The sequence below is a fragment of the Lepus europaeus genome, chromosome 9, assembly GCF_033115175.1.
Source record: "Lepus europaeus isolate LE1 chromosome 9, mLepTim1.pri, whole genome shotgun sequence".
Classification (NCBI taxonomy): Eukaryota; Metazoa; Chordata; class Mammalia; order Lagomorpha; family Leporidae; genus Lepus; species Lepus europaeus.
In genome coordinates this window covers 25237210-25256014 of record NC_084835.1, presented here as the reverse complement: position 1 = coordinate 25256014, position 18805 = coordinate 25237210, and the positions used below count along the sequence as shown (strand labels likewise).

Below are 18805 nucleotides of genomic sequence, written 5' to 3'. Positions count from 1 at the left end.
TGTCCTGAAATCTGGTATTGTGATGCCTCCGGCTTTGTTTTTGTTGTACAAGATTGCTTTAGCTATTCAAGCTCTGCTGCGTCTCCATATGAATTTCAGCATCATTTTTTCCAGATCTGAGAAGAATGTCTTTGGTATTTTGATTGGTATCACATTGAATCTGTGAATTGCTTTTGGGAAAATGGACATTTTGATGATGTTGATTCTTCCAAACCATGAGCATGGAAGATTTCTCCAGTTTTTAGTATCTCTTCTATTTCTTTCTTTAAGGTTTTGTAGTTTTCATCGTAGAGATCTTTAATGTCATTGGTTAAGTTTATTCCAAGGTATTTGATTGTTTTTGTAGCTATTGTGAATGGGATCTATCTTAGAAGTTCTTCCTCAGCAATGGCATTGCCTGTGTATACAAAGGCTGTTGATTTTTGTGCATTGATTTTATATCCTGCTACTTTGCCAATCTCTTCGATGACTTCCAGTAGTCTCTTAGTAGAGTTCTTTGGATCCCCTAAATAAAGAATCATATCATCTGCAAAGAGGGATAGTTTGAGTTCTTCCTTCCCTATTTGTATCCCTTTAATTTCTTTTTCTTGCCTAATGGCTCTGGCTAAAACTTCCAGAACTATATTGAATAGCAGAGATGAGAGTGGGCATCCCTGTCTGGTACCAGATCTCAGCGGAAATGCTTCCAACTATTCCCCATTCAATAGGATGTTGGCCGTGGGTTTTTCATAAATTGATTTGATTGTATTGAGGAATGTTCCTTCCATACCCAGTTTGCTTAGAGTTTTCATCATGAAAGGGTGTTGTATTTTATCAAATGCTTTCTCTGCGTCTATTGAGAGAATCATATGGTTTTTCTTCTGCAGTCTGTTAATGTAGTGTATTACGTTGATTGTTTTGCGAACGTTGAACCTTCCCTGCATACCAGGGATAAATCCCACTTGGTCTGGGTGGATGATCTTTCTGATGTGTTGTTGCATTCTATTGGTCAGAATTTTATTGAGTATTTTTGCATCTATGTTCATCAGGGATATTGGTCTGTAATTCTCTTTCAATGCTGCATCTTTTTCCGGCTTAGGAATTATGGTGGTGCTGGCTTCATAGAAAGAATTTGGGAGGATTCCCTCTTTTTCGATTGTTTTGAATAGTTTGAGAAGAATTGGAGTTAGTTCTTCTCTAAATGTCTGGTAGAACTCAGCATTGAATCCATGTGGTCCTGGGCTTTTCTTTGTTGGGAGGGCCTTTATTACTGTTTCAATTTCTGTGTCAGTTATGGGTCTGTTTAGGTTTTCTATGTCTTCCTGGCTCAATTGAGGTAGGTTGTATGTGTCCAAGAATCTGTCCATTTCTGATAGATTTCCCTGTTTGCTGGCATACAAGTCCTTGTAGTAATTTCTGATGATTCTTTTTATTTCTGTGGTGTCTGTTGTCACGTTTCCATTTTCATCTCTGATCCTATTGATTTGGGTCTTTTCTCTTCTTTTTTTAGTGAGTTGGGCCAATGGGGTGTCAATTTTGTTTATTTTTTCAAAAAACCAGCTCCTCGTTTGGCTGATTTTTTGTAATGTGTTTTTGGATTCAATCCTGTTGATTTCTTCTTTGATTTTAATTATTTCTCTTCTCCTACTGGGTTTCGGTTTGGTTTGCTGCAGATTTTCTAGATTCTTGAGATGACTTGAAAGCTCATCTATTTGGTGCCTTTCCAATTTCTTGATGTAGGCACCTACTGATATAAACTTTCCTCTTAACACTGCTTTTGTTGTATCCCATAGGTTTTGGTATGTTGTGCTTTTAGCCTCATTTCCTTCCAGAAAATTTCTGATTTCTCTTTTAATTTCTTCTATGACCCATTGTTCATTCAGGAGCATGTTGTTCAATCTCCATGTGTTTGCCCGTGCTCTAGGGATTCCCGAGTTGCTAATTTCCAATTTCATTCCTTTGTGGTCTGAGAAGCTGCATGGTATGATTCTAATTCTTTTGAATTTGCTGAGACTTGCTTTATGGCCTAGTATGTGGTCCATCCTAGAGAAGGTTCCATGTACTGCTGAGAAGAATGTAAAGTCCTTAGATGTAGGATGAAATGTTCTGTAGATATCTGTTAGATCCATTTGGGCTATAGTGTCATTTAAATCTACTGTCTCCTTGTTGATCTTCTGTCATGTTGATCTGTCTATCTCTGAGAGTGGAGTATTGAAGTCCCCCAGAACTATTGTATTGGGGTCTAAGTCTCCCTTTAAGTCCCTTAACAAGTCTTTTAAATAAGCTGGTGCCCTGTAATTAGGTGCATATACATTGATAATCATTATATCTTCCTGTTGAATGGATCCCTTAATCATTAAATAGTGCCCCTCTTTGTCTCTCCTAACAGTTTTTGTGGTAAAGTTTATGTTGTCCAATATTAAGATGGCTACGCCCACTCTTTTTTCATTTCTGTTGGCATGGTATATCTTTTTCCAGCCTTTCACTTTCAGTCTGTATGCATCATTGTTGGAAAGATGAGTTTCTTGTAAGCAGCAAAAAGATGGGTTTTGTTCCTTAACCCAATCAGCCAGTCGGTGTCTTTTAACTGGACAGTTCAGGCCATTAACATTCAATGTGACTATTGAGAAGGAGTAACTTTGCCCTGTCATTTGCCAAAGATTTTTTCTAATATATGGTTTGAGACTCCTGTGATCTTTTGCTGTGAGGTTTCCTTCCTTTACCTTCTTTCATATTGGTGACCGTGTTTCTGTGTTTCTGTGTGTAACACATCTTTAAGCATCTTTTGCAGGCCTGGACGAGTGGCGACAAATTCTTTCAATTTCTGTTTGCTGTGAAAGGTCTTTATTTTACCTTCATTCACAAATGAGAGCTTTGCAGGATATAATATTCTGGGCTGGCAGTTTTTCTCTCTTAGTACCTGGGCTATGTCTCGCCATTCCCTTCTAGCTTGTAGGGTTTCTGATGAGAAGTCAGCTGTGAGTCTAATTGGAGATCCTCTGAGAGTAATCTGACGTTTCTTTCTTGCACATTTTAGGATCTTTTCTTTGTTTCACTGTGGTGAGTTTGATTACGACGTGTCGTGGTGAGGATCTCTTTTGATCATGTTTATTAGGGGTTCTATGAGCTTCCTGCACTAGGATATCTCTGTCCTTCTCCAAACCTGGGAAATTTTCTGCTAGTATCTCACTAAAAAGGCCTTCTAATCCTTTCTCCCTCTCCATGCCTTCAGGAACTCCTAGAACCCGAATGTTGGGTTTTTTAATTGTATCCTGTAGATTCCTGACAGTATTTTTTAGATTTATGATTTCTTCTTCTTTTCTTTGATTTGACTTTTCCTTTCCTGTTCTCTGTCTTCTGATTCCGATATTCTCTCTTCTGCTTCACCCATTCTGTTTTTAAGGCTCTCTAATGTGTTTGTCATTTGATCTATTGAGTTCTTCATTTCATTATGGTTTCTTGTCACTATCACAGTTTCATGTTCTACTAGTTGTTTCATTTCATTTTGATTCCTCCTTAATATTTCATTTTCACGAGAGAGATTTTCTATCTTGTCCATTAAGGATTTCTGTAGTTCAAGAATTTGTTTTTGAGAACTTCTTAATGTTCTTATCAATTTTTTGAGATCTGCTTCTTGCATTTCCTCTATCTCTTCATCTTCATAATCTTGCATTGGCGTGTCTTGTTCATTTGGGGGCATCATAGTGTCTTGCTCTTGTTACCTCGGTTTCTACGTTTGTTGTTTGGCATGTTGGAGATAATTTATGGTTTTTTTGTTTTTTGTTTTTTTTTGGCTTTGGTGGTTTTTTCTCGTTACACTATGCCTGTAAGTGTGCTGTCTGCTTTGATGGATTCTTAGAGGCTGTGATGGGTGTGGCCAGAGAGCTCCACTTGATTCTTCAGGTTTAAGGCTGTGCAAAAAGTGACTCACCCAGATTGTTCTCTCCCTTGCTCCTTGCTGGATCGCGCTCTCTCTCTCTTTTTTTTTTTTTTTTACTCAGCTGGGAAGTAATTCGGCACAGGTGAGTGGAATTGAAGGTAGTTGAAATCTGACCTCTGTGAGTATTCGTTTGATCTACCCCTGGGACCACACAAAGAGTTTATGCAGCCCTCAATGTGTTCTCAAGTTTCACCAAAGTTCCAAAGTTACTGAGTTTGTGAACTCGTTGGCGGCGCTTTACATATGTAAAATGGCGCCTGCTCTTTGTTTTGCTCGGTGAGTGAAGAGAGAGGCCTCTGCTTTTCCCCCTCAATATCTCGGGTTTCTGACGTCTTTGTCTTACCTTCCGTTCGTTCCCGCGCTGGCGAGATTCTGTGGCTCGGCTCCTGCGGTTGGGTTTCCACGCGGTGGGCTCCCTGTAGGTCCTCTGTGTCACATCCACTAGATCCGGAAGTGTTTCCTCTGCAGTTTTTTTCTTGAGTCTTTTCCTGAGGCTACAGTAATTCCACTTTTATGAAACTTTATTTTCCCAAACTACGGCGCACGTCCTCACTATCCGCCATCTTGGCTCCGCTCCCCCTGTTGTACTGTGTTAAAATTAAATGAAGTTATGGGGCCAGCAACATGTAACAGTAGCTTAATCCTCTGCTTGCAGCGCTGGCATCCCATATTGGGTGCCATTTTGAGTCCCGGCTGCTCTTCTTCCAATGCAGCTCTCTGCTGTGGCCTGGGAAAGCAGTAGAAGATGACCCAAGTCCTTGGGCCCCTGCACCCACATGGGAGACCGGTAAGAGGCACCTGGTTCCTGGCTTCAGATTGGCGCAGCTCCGGCCATTGCAGCCATTTGGGAAATGAACCAATGGATGGAAGACCTTTCTCTGTCTCTCCTTCTCACTGTAACTCTATCTCTCAAATAAATAAATAAAATCTTTTAAAAAAATTAAATGAAGTTACAAACTCAGTTATTGGTCACACTAGTTACATTTCAAGTGCTCAGTAGTCGTATGTGGCTAGTGGCTACCATGCGTACCATAATGCTCTATCACGTGTAGAACATTTCCTTCACACAAAGTTCTACTGGACAGCAAAGTTCTGCATGGTCTTGTGGGGTGGGTGGTTCATGGAGACAAAGGGCTCTTCCCCCTGCATGGTGGAATTGTTCTTATATTAAAACTACCTCCTTTACCAAAGCACAAAATAATCATTTGGCAGCACTAAGGTCAGGATACATAGGTGGTGCTCTGGCATTGAAGGAAGGTATACCAAATCTAGGAATGGAAATTGCTGAGACAGGCATTATTAATCTCCAAGACTTAGGAATGGGTATCTGAGAGGCTAGCCGACATCTGAAAACCAAGAAATCAAAGCACAGATTTAGAACTACATGCACACGGGTTGTCACAATCCTGTTAACCATGAGCTTAGGGTACAAGTGAGGCAAGTATTTGGAACTTTATGAAAGGTGTACTAAGGTCACAGATGTGCCTTAGTTTCTTGGGCTGGCACAAGATCCAGATGGTCATGCAGACTTAGAATGGGTGGTTGGTGGTTTCTGTGTATTCTGACCCATGGAAAAAGCACAATATTTTTAAGGAAACACAATCTCTTTTTTGTATTTAGAATGTTAACAACAGTTGACAGAAATTCACTGTGCATGTTAAGACAGGCTGAGTCATCTTCTGGAACTGTATGGTACTCTTGTATCACAGTCTGACTCACCATTTGACTTCTTCATTTGTTTTATATATTTCTTATAAAATGAGGTATATTACAAATGAATGAGCATCTTCACTAGCTCATGCTGTCTGGAAACCCATCCAGTTATCCCAAATAGCCTTCACTCTAGGCACTCCAATCACCAGTGCAGCCTATCTACCACTCCCAGGCATATCTTCTACTATTTGCCTTCCTTTAAGAAAACAAACCTTCAGTGATGATCAAATCTCCATCTGATAGTCTAGGTCTTCCAAAATCTTGTCTTTTCTGTTTTCCTACCTTCCTCTACTTCTGTCAACATAACTTATTTCAGGCCTGATGGGGTTGCTTGACTTTCTCTAAAGGTAGTAATATTTGTTTCTCTATTGTTCACACTCTGCCTCTCTTTTGATATTCAAATGTACAGTGCCCTGAAGTTGTCCATGACCTCCAGTCAGAAGAGACCCATTCTTCCTATAACATCAATTACAGCAGTGACTCTGACAGCCTAGCATTAGAGCTGACTGTGCAAATGTGCAGTATCTTCTCTGTGCAGAAAAGAGTTAACATGGCTGGTGTGAAAATACTATGCTTGGAAAGGTCTGCTTGCAAGGTTGGTTGTTGGCTGCCATCTGGGAATTTGGCTCTTGGGGATATTTCCAATAGAGGAATGCAGGTGGCTCACTGGGCTTAGACTGCTTGTGTGAACAATACTGTTTATGTTGAACACCTTCTTTCATACTGAGCTTGAAATATGGTCCATGCTAAAAAGAGGGTGCCTATATGATAGCTCCCAATAAATCTTGGGCACTGAGTATCTAACAGGTTTCCCAGGCCAGAAACATCATATACATGTTGCTGCATTTTCCCTACTGGAAGAGTATGCCCTGTGTGATTCTTCATATGAGGGAGAGAACGCAAGGAAGCCTGTGCATGGATTCCTCCGGAGTTCCTGTCTTTCTCCCTTAGGATGCCATACTAAGTACTGTGTATCCCATATGATGTCACTGTAATAAATCTTAGCCATGACTAGACATAGCCAACTATATGAGTCTAATGAATGACCATGAAGGGTGGTCTTGGGCAACTCCATACATCCTTTAAGCCTAGTGTCTTTATCTGTAGAGCATTGGACTGTATCTTCCACATTACTGCAACCCTCAAAGAATCAAGCACAGAGCCATACAGTTTACAGGGCTTTAGTGAATAAAAATCAAATTCACCTAATAAAATCTCTTTGAATTCTAAAATGATTTTCAAAGACAACAGAATTAAAACACTGTTGTGGACTGAACAGGACTTGGGTCCCCAAAGTCATGCAGATTTTTAAACTCCAGTCTTGGGGCCAGTACTGTGGCATAGCAGGTAAAGCTACCACCTAGCAGTGTCGGTATCCCATATGGGCACTGGTTCAGGTCCCAGCGGCTCCACTTCTGATCCAGCTCTCTGCTGTGGCCTGGGAAAGCAGTAGAAGATGGCCCAAGTCCTTGGGCTCCTGCTTTGGACTGGCACAGTATCAGTCGCTGTGGCCAGTTGGGCAGTGAAACAGCAGATGGAAGACCCCTCTCTCTGTCTCTGTCTCTCTGTAACTCTTTCAAATAAATAAATAAATCCTAAAAAATATTATGGTATATATACACACTATGGAATACTATTCTGTCATAAAAAAGAATGAAATTCTTTCTCAACAAAATGGATGCAACCAGAAACCATTATACTCAGTGAAATAAGCCAGTCCCCAAAAGACAAAATCCATGTTTTCCCTGATTTGTGGTTAATAAGAGAGTACCAAAAATGAAATGTAAAGAAGTGAAATTGACAGTTGGAGCTTCAATGATTGCTTACATCCTTTGTCTCTACTATTGAGGAATAGTTTTTTTTCTTCATATTATTTGTTGGATTCATTACTTAGTGTATGGTTAATTATATGAATTAACTGAAAGTAGAACACTGTAAAAATTAATAAAATAAATAGGAGGGAAAGGAGGAGAAAGGGTGGGAATGGGGGCAGGAGGGAGAAAATGATGGGAAGTATCACTATATTCCTAAATCTACGTATACGAAATACATGAAATTTATATACCTTAAATAAAATTTTAAAAAATTATAAAATTGAAAAACTTTAAAAATGCTCTCCCTTTTTCTACCCAAGAACTTTCTTTTTAAATTTGTCAAAATTTCCCTTTTTCTCTCTTATCATTTAACTTCACCTAACAAATCATAATTGTGAACTCCTGGTTCCCACACACTATAAAGGATCTACCTACCTAATCTAAACACTACCTCTCATTTGTGCTATTTTTCCACTGTATCTTTTGATTTTTTTATTTATTTATTTATTTATTTTTTTTTTTTTTTATTTTTTGGACAGGCAGAGTGGACAGTGAGAGAGAGAGACAGAGAGAAAGGTCTTCCTTTTGCCGTTGGTTCACCCTCCAATGGCCGCCGCGGTAGCGCGCTGCGGCCGGCGCACCGCGCTGTTCCGATGGCGGGAGCCAGGTGCTTCTCCTGGTCTCCCATGGGGTGCAGGGCCCAAGCACTTGGGCCATCCTCCACTGCACTCCCTGGCCACAGCAGAGAGCTGGCCTGGAAGAGGGGCAACCGGGACAGGATCGGTGCCCCGACCGGGACTAGAACCCGGTGTGCCAGCGCCGCTAGGCGGAGGATTAACCTAGTGAGCCGTGGCGCCGGCCTCTTTTGATTTTTGGTACTCCTAAAAACAGCCATATAGCTTGCTCCATGGAACCAAACCTACATATCTATCACTCAGATTTCCAATCTCTCTGAGTCTCCAGTCTTTCATTTTAAGTATCAGAACATCTTTCAAAATACAAATCCTGATGCACTGATTAATCTGTTGACAAAAATTCCTTCACTTCTTTTATATTCTTTAACTTCTCTGTGAAGATTCAAACATCCAGTTTTAAAAACTTACTGTGTCTTGAGATGATCTTTAATGTTGAGATGAACCACATGTGTAGATTTGTAAAGGCAGAGAAGACAATCCCTACTCTGGGAAGAAATGTCTCTGGTTCTGACAGAAACACCTCCAACTACTAGAGAACTCAGTTCCAGAGAGCTTCCAGGAGTTCGACTCCAAAGGCATCAGAAACAGGCCTTACTGTTAAGCTGTTCCCCCAAGTACCAGATTTCCAGAGAAATCAAATCAGCTGAAATCTCCCCCAGCTAAAAATATTCTAACAACAAAAAGACTTTTTGGAAAGAAACACAAGCAATACAGCAAGCTTCTATTCTGTATTTTGTTTGATGTCTTCATATTTATCTTCATCCACTACTCTGGAATAGCTTAAAGCATACTATGCAAATCTGAGATTTAGAAAGTTGATGTTGGGAATAGGAACATGAGTGTGTGCCTGCTTGGATTATTCTGCCTAGTCTTGAGGTAGAAGTTCAAATTGGGGAAAGGACAGAATGCCTTAATTTGAATTCAGACAGATTCAAAGCTATTTTCATAACTATAGACTTCACACTGGAATTCCATTTTTAGAGTTTTTAAAAAGTCATTCACTCACTTGATAAATGTTACCAGCTCACTACAAGTTCTGTAACATTTTTTGCTTGCACAAATAATATTCTAGGGAGAAAGAACTGAGGGAGGAATAACTGTGTACATATTGTGTCAATTTTTTAGTTTTCAATTAAAGTTGGAAAACCTTGTTCAAAGGTTAGCCACTGCTTTATTTGCAAAGGATTTTCATTTTACTACATGGTAACAACTGTTTTCTTTTCCAATGTCTTCTACACTTTAGCAATTTTCTGAGAAAGATTAATTAAATTAGCCATTGCTTTGTTGAGCTAATTCATTTTCTGTTGTTGAGTTAATTTCATTTCCATAATTTTTGGATTATGGTGGACTTGGTAATGGTTATACTGGAGACTTTGGGTTCTGTTTTGTTCTGGATAAGGATATTTTTTAAAACAGGGCATTAACTTGGATAGACTTATTAATCTATAATCTGTTTTTCCTGTGGTACATAGCAGGTCACATCACAATTTTTTTTTTTAACTTTAGTTGCTACTTGCTTTGAGTCTGCCTTTGACCTTTGACTTGCATGGTTTAGAGGTCAGCCAGTAACATGGGCTGAGTTCATACACAGAATCTGGGATTCCTACATCCTAGTTACTCCTCTATAGGACTCCCATTGGTGGCCATGCTTGCTCTAGGCTCCATATCTTGCATCCTAAGGCTAAAAATATGGTAAGCTTTCTATTGGAATTTTAGCACTACATACTATGTTACCACTATAGCTCATTTTTAGATCAAAACTACAAAAACAGGAAATTTATGTTTTTAAATATTTTTATTTATTTATTTGACAGGTTGAGTTACAGATAGTGAGAGGGAGAGACAGAGAGAAAGGTCTTCTGTCCATTGGTTCACTCCCCAAATGACCGCAACAGCTGGAGCTGTGCCAATTCGAAGCCAGGTGCCAGGTGCTTCTTCCTGATCTCCCATATGGGAGAATGAATATGAATGAATCAGAAACAGAGAGAACACGAATTTTTAGAGCCTTTTAATTTTAAGGGAAGATACACATAGTAACAGAATAAAAAGCAGAGGGGGAAAAAGTGATGTTCACAATCACCAGATGCAGGGAACTAGCTCCTCTATTATTCCTGCTGAGGCTCACAGAAAATCTTCATAGGGAGGTCAGGTAATGAGCTGAAGTCTGTCTTGGACTAGGTAAAGATAGGCTAGACTATACCATGAGGTTCTGAATAGAAGGATCAAGACTGAACTGCAGGTCTATCAATGACGGCTTGAGATCCTGCAAATAAGCTCCGGTTGCATTGTAAGAGATATTTTCTTTTGCAGAGGGAAACAAAACTTCAATAAATAAAGTGCTCACCTATCATTTTAAAAGAAAATTTCCCTCCTGGGGCTTCCTGAAATTTTTCACATCAGCAGTTTATCTCATACATAGTGCTCGACTCTCAGACAGAGACCTCTACTTCAATTACAGAAGCAGCTAATTTTCAAGAAAAGTTTATTCTACACAAGGGTATTTTGAATGCTAAGTAAAATCCAGGAGGATAAAAATGGGACTTTGTAGCTTGCTTTGCACAGCATCTATACAAAGTGTCTAACATAAGTGTTTTCCCATGATCATCAAGAGAAGGTAAGTGTTTGAGGGCAGCTTTGTGCTCTCAAAGCCTAGTATACAAAGAATCCTTAAGAAGAGTGAGTCGAATGATCAAATCAATCACCAGTACCCTGAGGGCTTAGAAAGTCTGGCTAAATTTGCAGCGGTCCAGAGAGAGAACCAGGAATATTAACAGACACACCACTGGTGTAGAGAAAATAAATTAGTTATACAATGATACTCCTTTGTTTATTTTAAAGATTTATTTGAAAGGTAGGGTGTTGGAGAAAGAGAGGGAGAGGAAAGGACAGAGAAGGAGAGGGAGATGGAAAGAGAGAAGAGAGGGAAGGAGAGAAAGAGATCTTCCATTCATGGTTCACCACCTAAATGGTCTCAACAGCCAGGACCAAGCCATGAGTCAGGAACTTCATCAGGGTCCCCACATGGGTGTTAGGGGCACAAATACTTGGGCCATCATCCACTATTTTCCCAGGCATATTAACAGGAAGCTGGATTGAAACTGCAGAGTAGCTGGGACTTGAACTGACACTCTGATATGTGATACCAGCACAGCAAGCAAAGTCTTTACTTGGTGCACCACAACACCAGCCCCAACAAAGATAATTCTTTTATGAATAAGGAAATTCACCTAATAGAAGACAGGTGTCAGTCTGCCAAGCAGTGTGGGAGTCATGATGCCAACCCAGTGGGCCTGGAAGGCAGGATTTCATTTTGTATTTTTTTTTAAGATTTATTTATTTTGAAAATCAGAGTTAGATGAGGTGGGAGGAGGGGAAGGGGAAAGAGGGAGAGAAGCAAAGAGAGAGGGAGGGAGGGAGGGGTGGGGGAGAGAGAGAGAGACAGACAGACAGACAGACAGACTGACTCTTCTATCCACTGATTCACTCCCCACATGGCTGCAGCAGCCAGCATCAGACCAGGCCAAAGCCAGGAGCCAGGAGTTCCATCTGGGTCTCCCACATGGTGGCAGGGGCCCAAGTACTTGGCCATCCTCTGCTGTTTTTCCCAGGCCATTAGCAGAGAGATGGATCAGAAGTGGAGCAGCTGGGACTTGAAACAGCACCCACGTGGGATGTTGGAATCTCAGGAAGTGGCCTTACCTGCTAGGACATAGTTTTGGCTCCAGGATTTCATTTTCTTAGAGAAACTTCCTTCAGAGCATTGTAAGCTGTTCAAATCTGAATCAGTTAATCCCATTTTTATTTTTATTAGATTTATTAGATTTTTATTCATTGTCATTCTGGGATACCCATTTTCTGGGATCCCAAGTCTATCTTGTAATTTATTCTTTTATTTTGGTAGATCACATCCTTTACCAGTACTCTGTAGAAGAGTATTTGAAAAATTAACTTTTAAAAACTCTGCATATTTAAAAATATATTTTACCTTTGTACTTACATGATAATAATTCTTGCTTGGAAAATTTTCTCTCAGGATTTTAAAGGTGTTGGTTCACTATCTTCTAACATTCATCATTATTCATTGTTGCAATAGAAAAGTCTGATAGCTTTTTACTTGCTAATCCTTTGAACAATCTCTTTTTAAGTTTTAAAGGCTTTTGAATATTTTTCAACAGTGATTTAAAATGTTATGCTGTGTGTCTTAATGTATATGCAATTTTATCTGTTGTCTATAAATTTAATTGGCCTTTTGAATGAGAAACGTGTGTCTTATAGGTCTAGAAAAATTTTCCTCTAATTATTTCAACAATGATTTCTTTTATTTTATCCCTTTGGATTCCTATTATTCAAAGCTGTATCTCCTTGACTGCTTATCTAAATACTTCTCTCTTCTTCATAGTTTTTGCTTCACTTTCTGCTGCATTTATTCTGTTATCTATCAGCTCTTCAATGACATCTTTGTTTCAACTCCATGTTTTCATTTGCAGGAGCTCTTTGTTGTTTTTGTTCTCTAAATGGTCCTTTGCATGAATTCTTTTCTTTCAGGTGAGGATGTGAGTCATTATTTGATGTCATTTCTTCTTTGCCTGAAGGACTTCCTTTAGTATTTTTTGTTAGAAAGGTCTGCTAGCTTCTATTCTCTTAGTATTTTGTAACTGAGAAAATTTTTTTTTTCAGTTGTGGTAAAACATGCAGAACACAAAACTTACGAGCTTACACATTTTTAAGAATATAGTTCATATGCTTAAATATTAGGTACACCGTTGTACAATGTTGTATACCTAATCTTCAGAATTCTTTTCATCTTGGAAACTTGTATCTATACCTGTTAAACAACTTTCCATCCCCTTTTACCCTCAGAACTGGCAATGGCCATTCTACTTTCTGTCTCTAAGAATTTGACTACTGTTAAGTACCTCATAGAAATAGAATCACATTATTTTTTTGTGACTAGTTTATTTCATTCCACTTAATTTTGTCAAAGTTCATACATATGTGTCAGAATTTTCTTCCTTTTATAAGGATCATATTTTATTGTATGTACATATTTATCTACTGATGAACATTTCAGTTACTTCTACCTTTTGACTATTGTGAATAATGCTACTAATCAACATGAGACTATAAATATCATTTTGAGATTTTGCTTTCAATATTTTTAGATATATGAAGAAGTGGAAAGTCTAGATCATATAATATTTTTTATTTTCTAATGAGCAGCAGAACTTTTTGCTATAAAAGCTGCCTCACAGCCAGTGCCGTGGCTCAATAGGCTAATCCTCCGCCTAGCGGCGCCAGCATACCAGGTTCTAGTCCCAGTCGGGGCGCCAGATTCTGTCCTGGTTGCCCCTCTTCCAGGCCAGCTCTCTGCTGTGGCCTGGGAGTGCAGTGGAGGATGGCCTACGTGCTTGGGCCCTGCACCCCATGGGAGACCAGGAGAAGCACCTGGCTCCTGCCTTCGGAACAGCGCGGTGTGCCGGCCGCAGCGGGCCAGCCGCGGCGGCCATTGGAGGGTGAACCAACGGCAAAGGAAGACCTTTCTCTCTGTCCCTCTCTCTCTGTCCACTCTGTCAAAAAAAAAAAAAAAAAAAAAAAAAAAAAGCTGCCTCACTTATATTCTCATCAACAGTGTACAAGGTTTCCAACTGCTCCACATCCTTGTCAACTCTTGTTGTTTTCTGGTTTTTTGATGGTAGTCTATTTTTTTTTTTTATAGTGGTAGTAGTAGTGGTTTTGATTGAATTTTCCTATTGATGAATGATGTTGAGTACTGAGCATCTTTTCTTTTTTTTTTTTTAAGATTTATTTATTTGAAAGTCAGAGTTACATAGAGAGAGAAGGAGAGGCAGAAAGAGAAAGAGGTCTTCCATCTGCTGGTTCACTCCCCATTTGGCTGCAATAGCTGGAGCTGTGCTGATCCAAAGCCAGGAGCCAGGAGCTTCTTCCAGGTATCCTATGTGGGTGCAAGGGCCCTAGGACTTATGCCATGTTCTACTGCTTTCCCAGGCCATAGTAGAGAGCTGGAATGCAAGTGGAGCAGCTGGGACTCAAACTGGTACCCTTATGGGATGCTGGCACTGCAGGTGGCGGTTTTACCTGCTAGGCCAAAGCGTAGGCCCATGAGCATCTTTTCATGTGATTATTGGCCATTTGTACATCTCCTGTTGAGGAGTGTCTTTTCAGCTTCTTTGTCCATTTTTTTTAACTTTTATTTAGTAAATATAAATTTCCAAAGTACAGTTTATAGATTACAATGGGTTTTCCCCCCCCATAACTTCCCTCCCACCTGCAACCCTCCCATCTCCCGTTCCCTCTCCCATTCCATTCACATCAAGATTCATTTTCAATTATCTTTATATACAGAAGATCGATTTAGTATATATTTAGAGATTTCATCAGTTTGCACCCACACAGAACATAAAGTGTAAAATACTGTTTGAGTACTAGTTATAGCATTAATTCATATTGGACAACACATTAAGGACAGAGATCCCACATGAGGAATAAGTACACAGTGACTCCTGTGGTTACTTGTCTTTTCATTATTAAGTGAGTAAGAGTTTTTCATACATATTATGGAAACCATATCCTTATCATATATTGCCTATACGATTTACAAATATTTTGTCTTATTCTATTAAGATTCTTTTTGGTTTTTTGATTTTGTCCTTTGAAGTACAAAAGATTTTAGTTTTGATGAAGCTCAACTTGCCTATTTTTTCTTTTGTTACTCATGTTTTTGGTATCATATCTAGAAATCTATCACCAAATTAAAGTCTGTGAATATTTATTCCTATGTTTTAAGAGTTTAGTTTGTGGCCGGCATTGTGATTTAGCAGGTTAACCTGTGATGCTGGCATCCCATATGGGCACCAGTTTGAGACCCAGCTGCTCCACTTCCAATCCATCTCTCTGTAAATGCACCTGAGAAAGCAGTGGAAGATGGTCCAAGTGCTTGGACTTCCTGTACCCACAGAGGAGACCTGCAAGAAGCTCTGGGCTCCTGGCTTTGGCCCAGCCCAGCCCTTGCCATTGTGGCCATTTGGGAAGTTAACCAATGGATGAAAGATTTCTCTTGTTCTGTCTCTCTTCCTCTCTCTGTAACTCTGCCTTTTAAAGATATTAAATAAATCATAAAAAAGAAATGCTGTTTTAAAAGAGTTTTAGTTTTAGTTCTTATATTCAGATATTTGATATATTTTTAATTAATTTTTGCATTTGGTGTTGCCATTTGCATGATGAAGGTAGTTTTACTGTATATAGAACTATTAGTTGACATTTTTCTTTTTAATCATTGAGTATATCATTACATTTGCTATGTCTTCCATCACTTTTGGTAAGTCAGCCATTAACTGTATTTTTCTCCTATATGACAGGCCATTTTCTCTTACTGTTTTCAAGACCTTGCCTTTGACTATGACATGTCAAAGATTGACTATTTTTGTATTTATCCCACTTAAAGTTCATTGATTTTCTTGGATATATGCTTTTCAAGCAAATTTTGAAAGTTTTTAGTCATTACTTCTTTTTTTTTTAATTTTATTTTTTGACAGGCAGAGTGGACAGTGAGAGAGAGAGACAGAGAGAAAGGTCTTCCTTTGCCGTTGGTTCACCCCCTCAATGGCCACTGCGGCTGGCGTGCTGCAGCTGGTGCACTGCGCTGATCAGAAGCCAGGAGCCAGGTGCTTCTCCTGGTCTCCCATGCGGGTGCAGGTCCCAAGCACTTGGGCCATCTTCCACTGCCCTCCTGTGCCACAGCAGAGAGCTGGACTGGAAGAAGAGCAACCGGGACAGAATCCGGCGCCCCAACCGGGACTAGTACCCGGGGTGCTGGCACCGCAGGCGGAGAATTAGCCTAGTGAGCTGCGGAGCCAGCCTAGTCATTACTTCTAAAAATATTTTCTTGTATCCTTTCTCTTTTCCTTCTTTTTCTGGCTGTGGATTTCTAGATTTGTCCTCCTAGGCCTATGAGTTGTTCTCTAGCTTCTGTTTTCAGATTAAACAGTTACTGAGCTCTTTCTGTTCAAGAAGCTTTGAACAGTCAAATATGGATATGAAACAAACTCAGGCCCTGGAGTTTATTGTCAACATGTTTTCTGACTGCTAATCGCCTCTCTTTTTTTTCCTTTATACATGCATCATTGTTCTTTTTTTTTTTTTTTTTTTTTTTTTTTTTTCTGACAGGCAGAGTGGACAGTGAGAGAGAGACAGAGAGAAAGGTCTTCCTTTTTGCCATTGATTCACCCTCCAATGGCCGCTGCGGTTGGCCCGCTGCGGCCGGCGCACCAGGCTGTTCCGAAGGCAGGAGCCAGGTGCTTCTCCTGGTCTCCCATGGGGTGCAGGGCCCAAGCACTTGGGCCATCCTCCACTGCACTCCCAGGCCACAGCAGAGAGCTGGCCTGGAAGAGGGGCAACCAGGACAGAATCTGGCGCCCCGACCGGGACTAGAACCTGGTGTGCTGGCGCCGCTAGGCGAAGGATTAGCCTGTTGAGCCATGGCACTGGCCGCATCATTGTTCTTATTGTTTCTGACTCAAGCCTTTGCTTTTTGAGATTTTTTTCATATTTGACTATCTTTTCTTCTTGAACTTTTAATAAAATCCAAAATTCTTCAATGGCTATAAGGTCCTGTATATTCTGGCTCTTGCCCAATTCTTCAATTACCTTGTTATACCCTCTCCTGAAGATCACTACATTCCAGCTACACTGATCTCTCAGTTCTCTAAATGTACTAAGTTTTGTTTGCCTATAGACTTCTTTCTCAACCAACTTATCCCATTTTTTTTGCTTACCCTTACTTTAAGCCTTAACTTGAATGCCAGAAGACCTTTCCTTCACTCCAATTAACATAAGAATTTAAAAGTACCATATATATTTTCCTTAACAATACTTACCACAATTTTTAAACTACATATTTATTATGGTCATGTGTTTAATATTGGTGGGGCTGCCCTCAGACAGTATATCATCAGTCTTTTTCTCTGTGGATGCTGTTTCTCACATGCAATAAGCCAGGGCTTCATGCACTCTTAGGCTGGGTGTGTCTGCTGCATTTGTTCTGTTCTGTATTTTGCATATGTCTTTACTTTGGCATTGAATACATGCATCCTTTTCTTTCCCTGAGTGGTGACAGCCAAGATTTGATTTTGAGCTTCCACATGGAATAAGCACAGGGGGGAAAAAGAGGCTACACATGGTTAAGATGACTTCAGAGTACACTGGGACCAAACTCCCTGATAATAAGAACAATTTACCTTATCTTGCTTCTCCTCTTACCATCCTAATATATCTCAACCTCACCTTAACTAACTCTTACCTGATCTGCTTGCCTTCTCTCATATCATATAAGGAAAAGAAGACATCAGTATCTTCCCCAATGGTATTGTAGGTAAAACTCTTCAGGCTAAAGAAGAAGTGATGTGGCACTGGCATCCGACAGGTCTCTCCATGACGTGGGCGCATTGTATCTACCTAATGAGAAGGCAAAAAAAGTGATTTCTATTTTATTCCTTATGCTAATCACTAAAAATTGAAACTAAATTACTAACTGTTCACATTGCTAAGGGGATATTTAAGAGGGAGGTTGAGGATGTTTTCTCCACATTGACAGACCACTTGGGCCGAGGTAGACAATTAACTAGCTGAGAGAAGGAAACAGTGAAGGAGATATGGGGGAATAATTCTAACTTAGACATGAATGTGAAAGCCCCATCAGGTCACAAATATATACAACATAATGGGGACCATTTTCAAAGCCATTTCTTAGAGATGTTGTTATGATCCTGATGCACTTGATTTACACTGCTAGAATATTCTAAATAATATTTTCATTTTATCCCAGATTCATTTTAGTCTCAGTTCTTTTAATTGGACTATGTAAGTGCACAGAGGAGTAGAGATTGGCTTCATCTGCTTTGGAATCGAGGCTCCTTAAAGGAAAGGTATCATATAATCAAGAAGTCACCTACTGTATCCTAGTGGTGATCTCTTCAAAGAACAGTTGACAGAAAAACCGTGAGGCATGAGTAAGCTGCTTACCTGAGATGTACTCTGCTGTACACTCTGCCGGCTAGACAAATGCTACGGAAAGAAAGGAAGAAAACTTTACTCTACGGGAAGGAATTGATTTTATTAAGCACGTTCTACAGGCTAGGCAGTCTGCTATGTATTTTATATTCATGATCTCATTTAGTTCTGATAATTATGTTTGACAAGTGCTATTCATATTAGAGGGAGGCAAATAAGGAAGTGATTTGCTGAAGGACACATAGTAGGAAGGTGGCAAAGCATGAATTCAAGTACTGGTCTCTATAGTTTTAAATACCAACTTACATATAGGTAACTGGCATTGGATTATTTGCTTTGGGACTGCCCTTTCCACACACTTTATTACTTTCTAAGCTGCCTGATCAAATTTCTTCAGGCTTTCCATTCTAGAGGCTCTTTAACAAAAAGAGCTCCCTTCCAAACATTTCTCCAAGAGGTTGTTCATTCACTACTAGTAGAAAAAACAGATTCCAATTCCAGCTATGCCATTCATAGGCTACGAAACTTCAGACAAATCACTTAATACTGGCCGGCGCCGCGGCTCACTAGGCTAATCCTCTGCCTGCGGCACCGGCACCCTGGGTTCTAGTCCCGGTCGGGGCACCAGATTCTGTCCC

The 18805-nt window shown here is 39.9% G+C and overlaps 1 protein-coding gene across 1 annotated transcript in view; it reads right to left on the bottom strand.

Annotated features, from left to right (window-relative positions):
* DOCK3 (dedicator of cytokinesis 3) overlaps window positions 1–18805 on the bottom strand; it is a 455873-nt gene that overhangs the window by 207230 nt on the left and 229838 nt on the right. Inside the window, exons 8-9 of the mRNA XM_062199955.1 lie at window positions 18180–18221; window positions 17458–17612 (exon numbers count right to left, since the gene is read on the bottom strand). Coding sequence (XP_062055939.1) covers window positions 17458–17612; window positions 18180–18221 — 197 coding nt within the window. The remainder of the gene's footprint in view (window positions 1–17457; window positions 17613–18179; window positions 18222–18805) is intronic.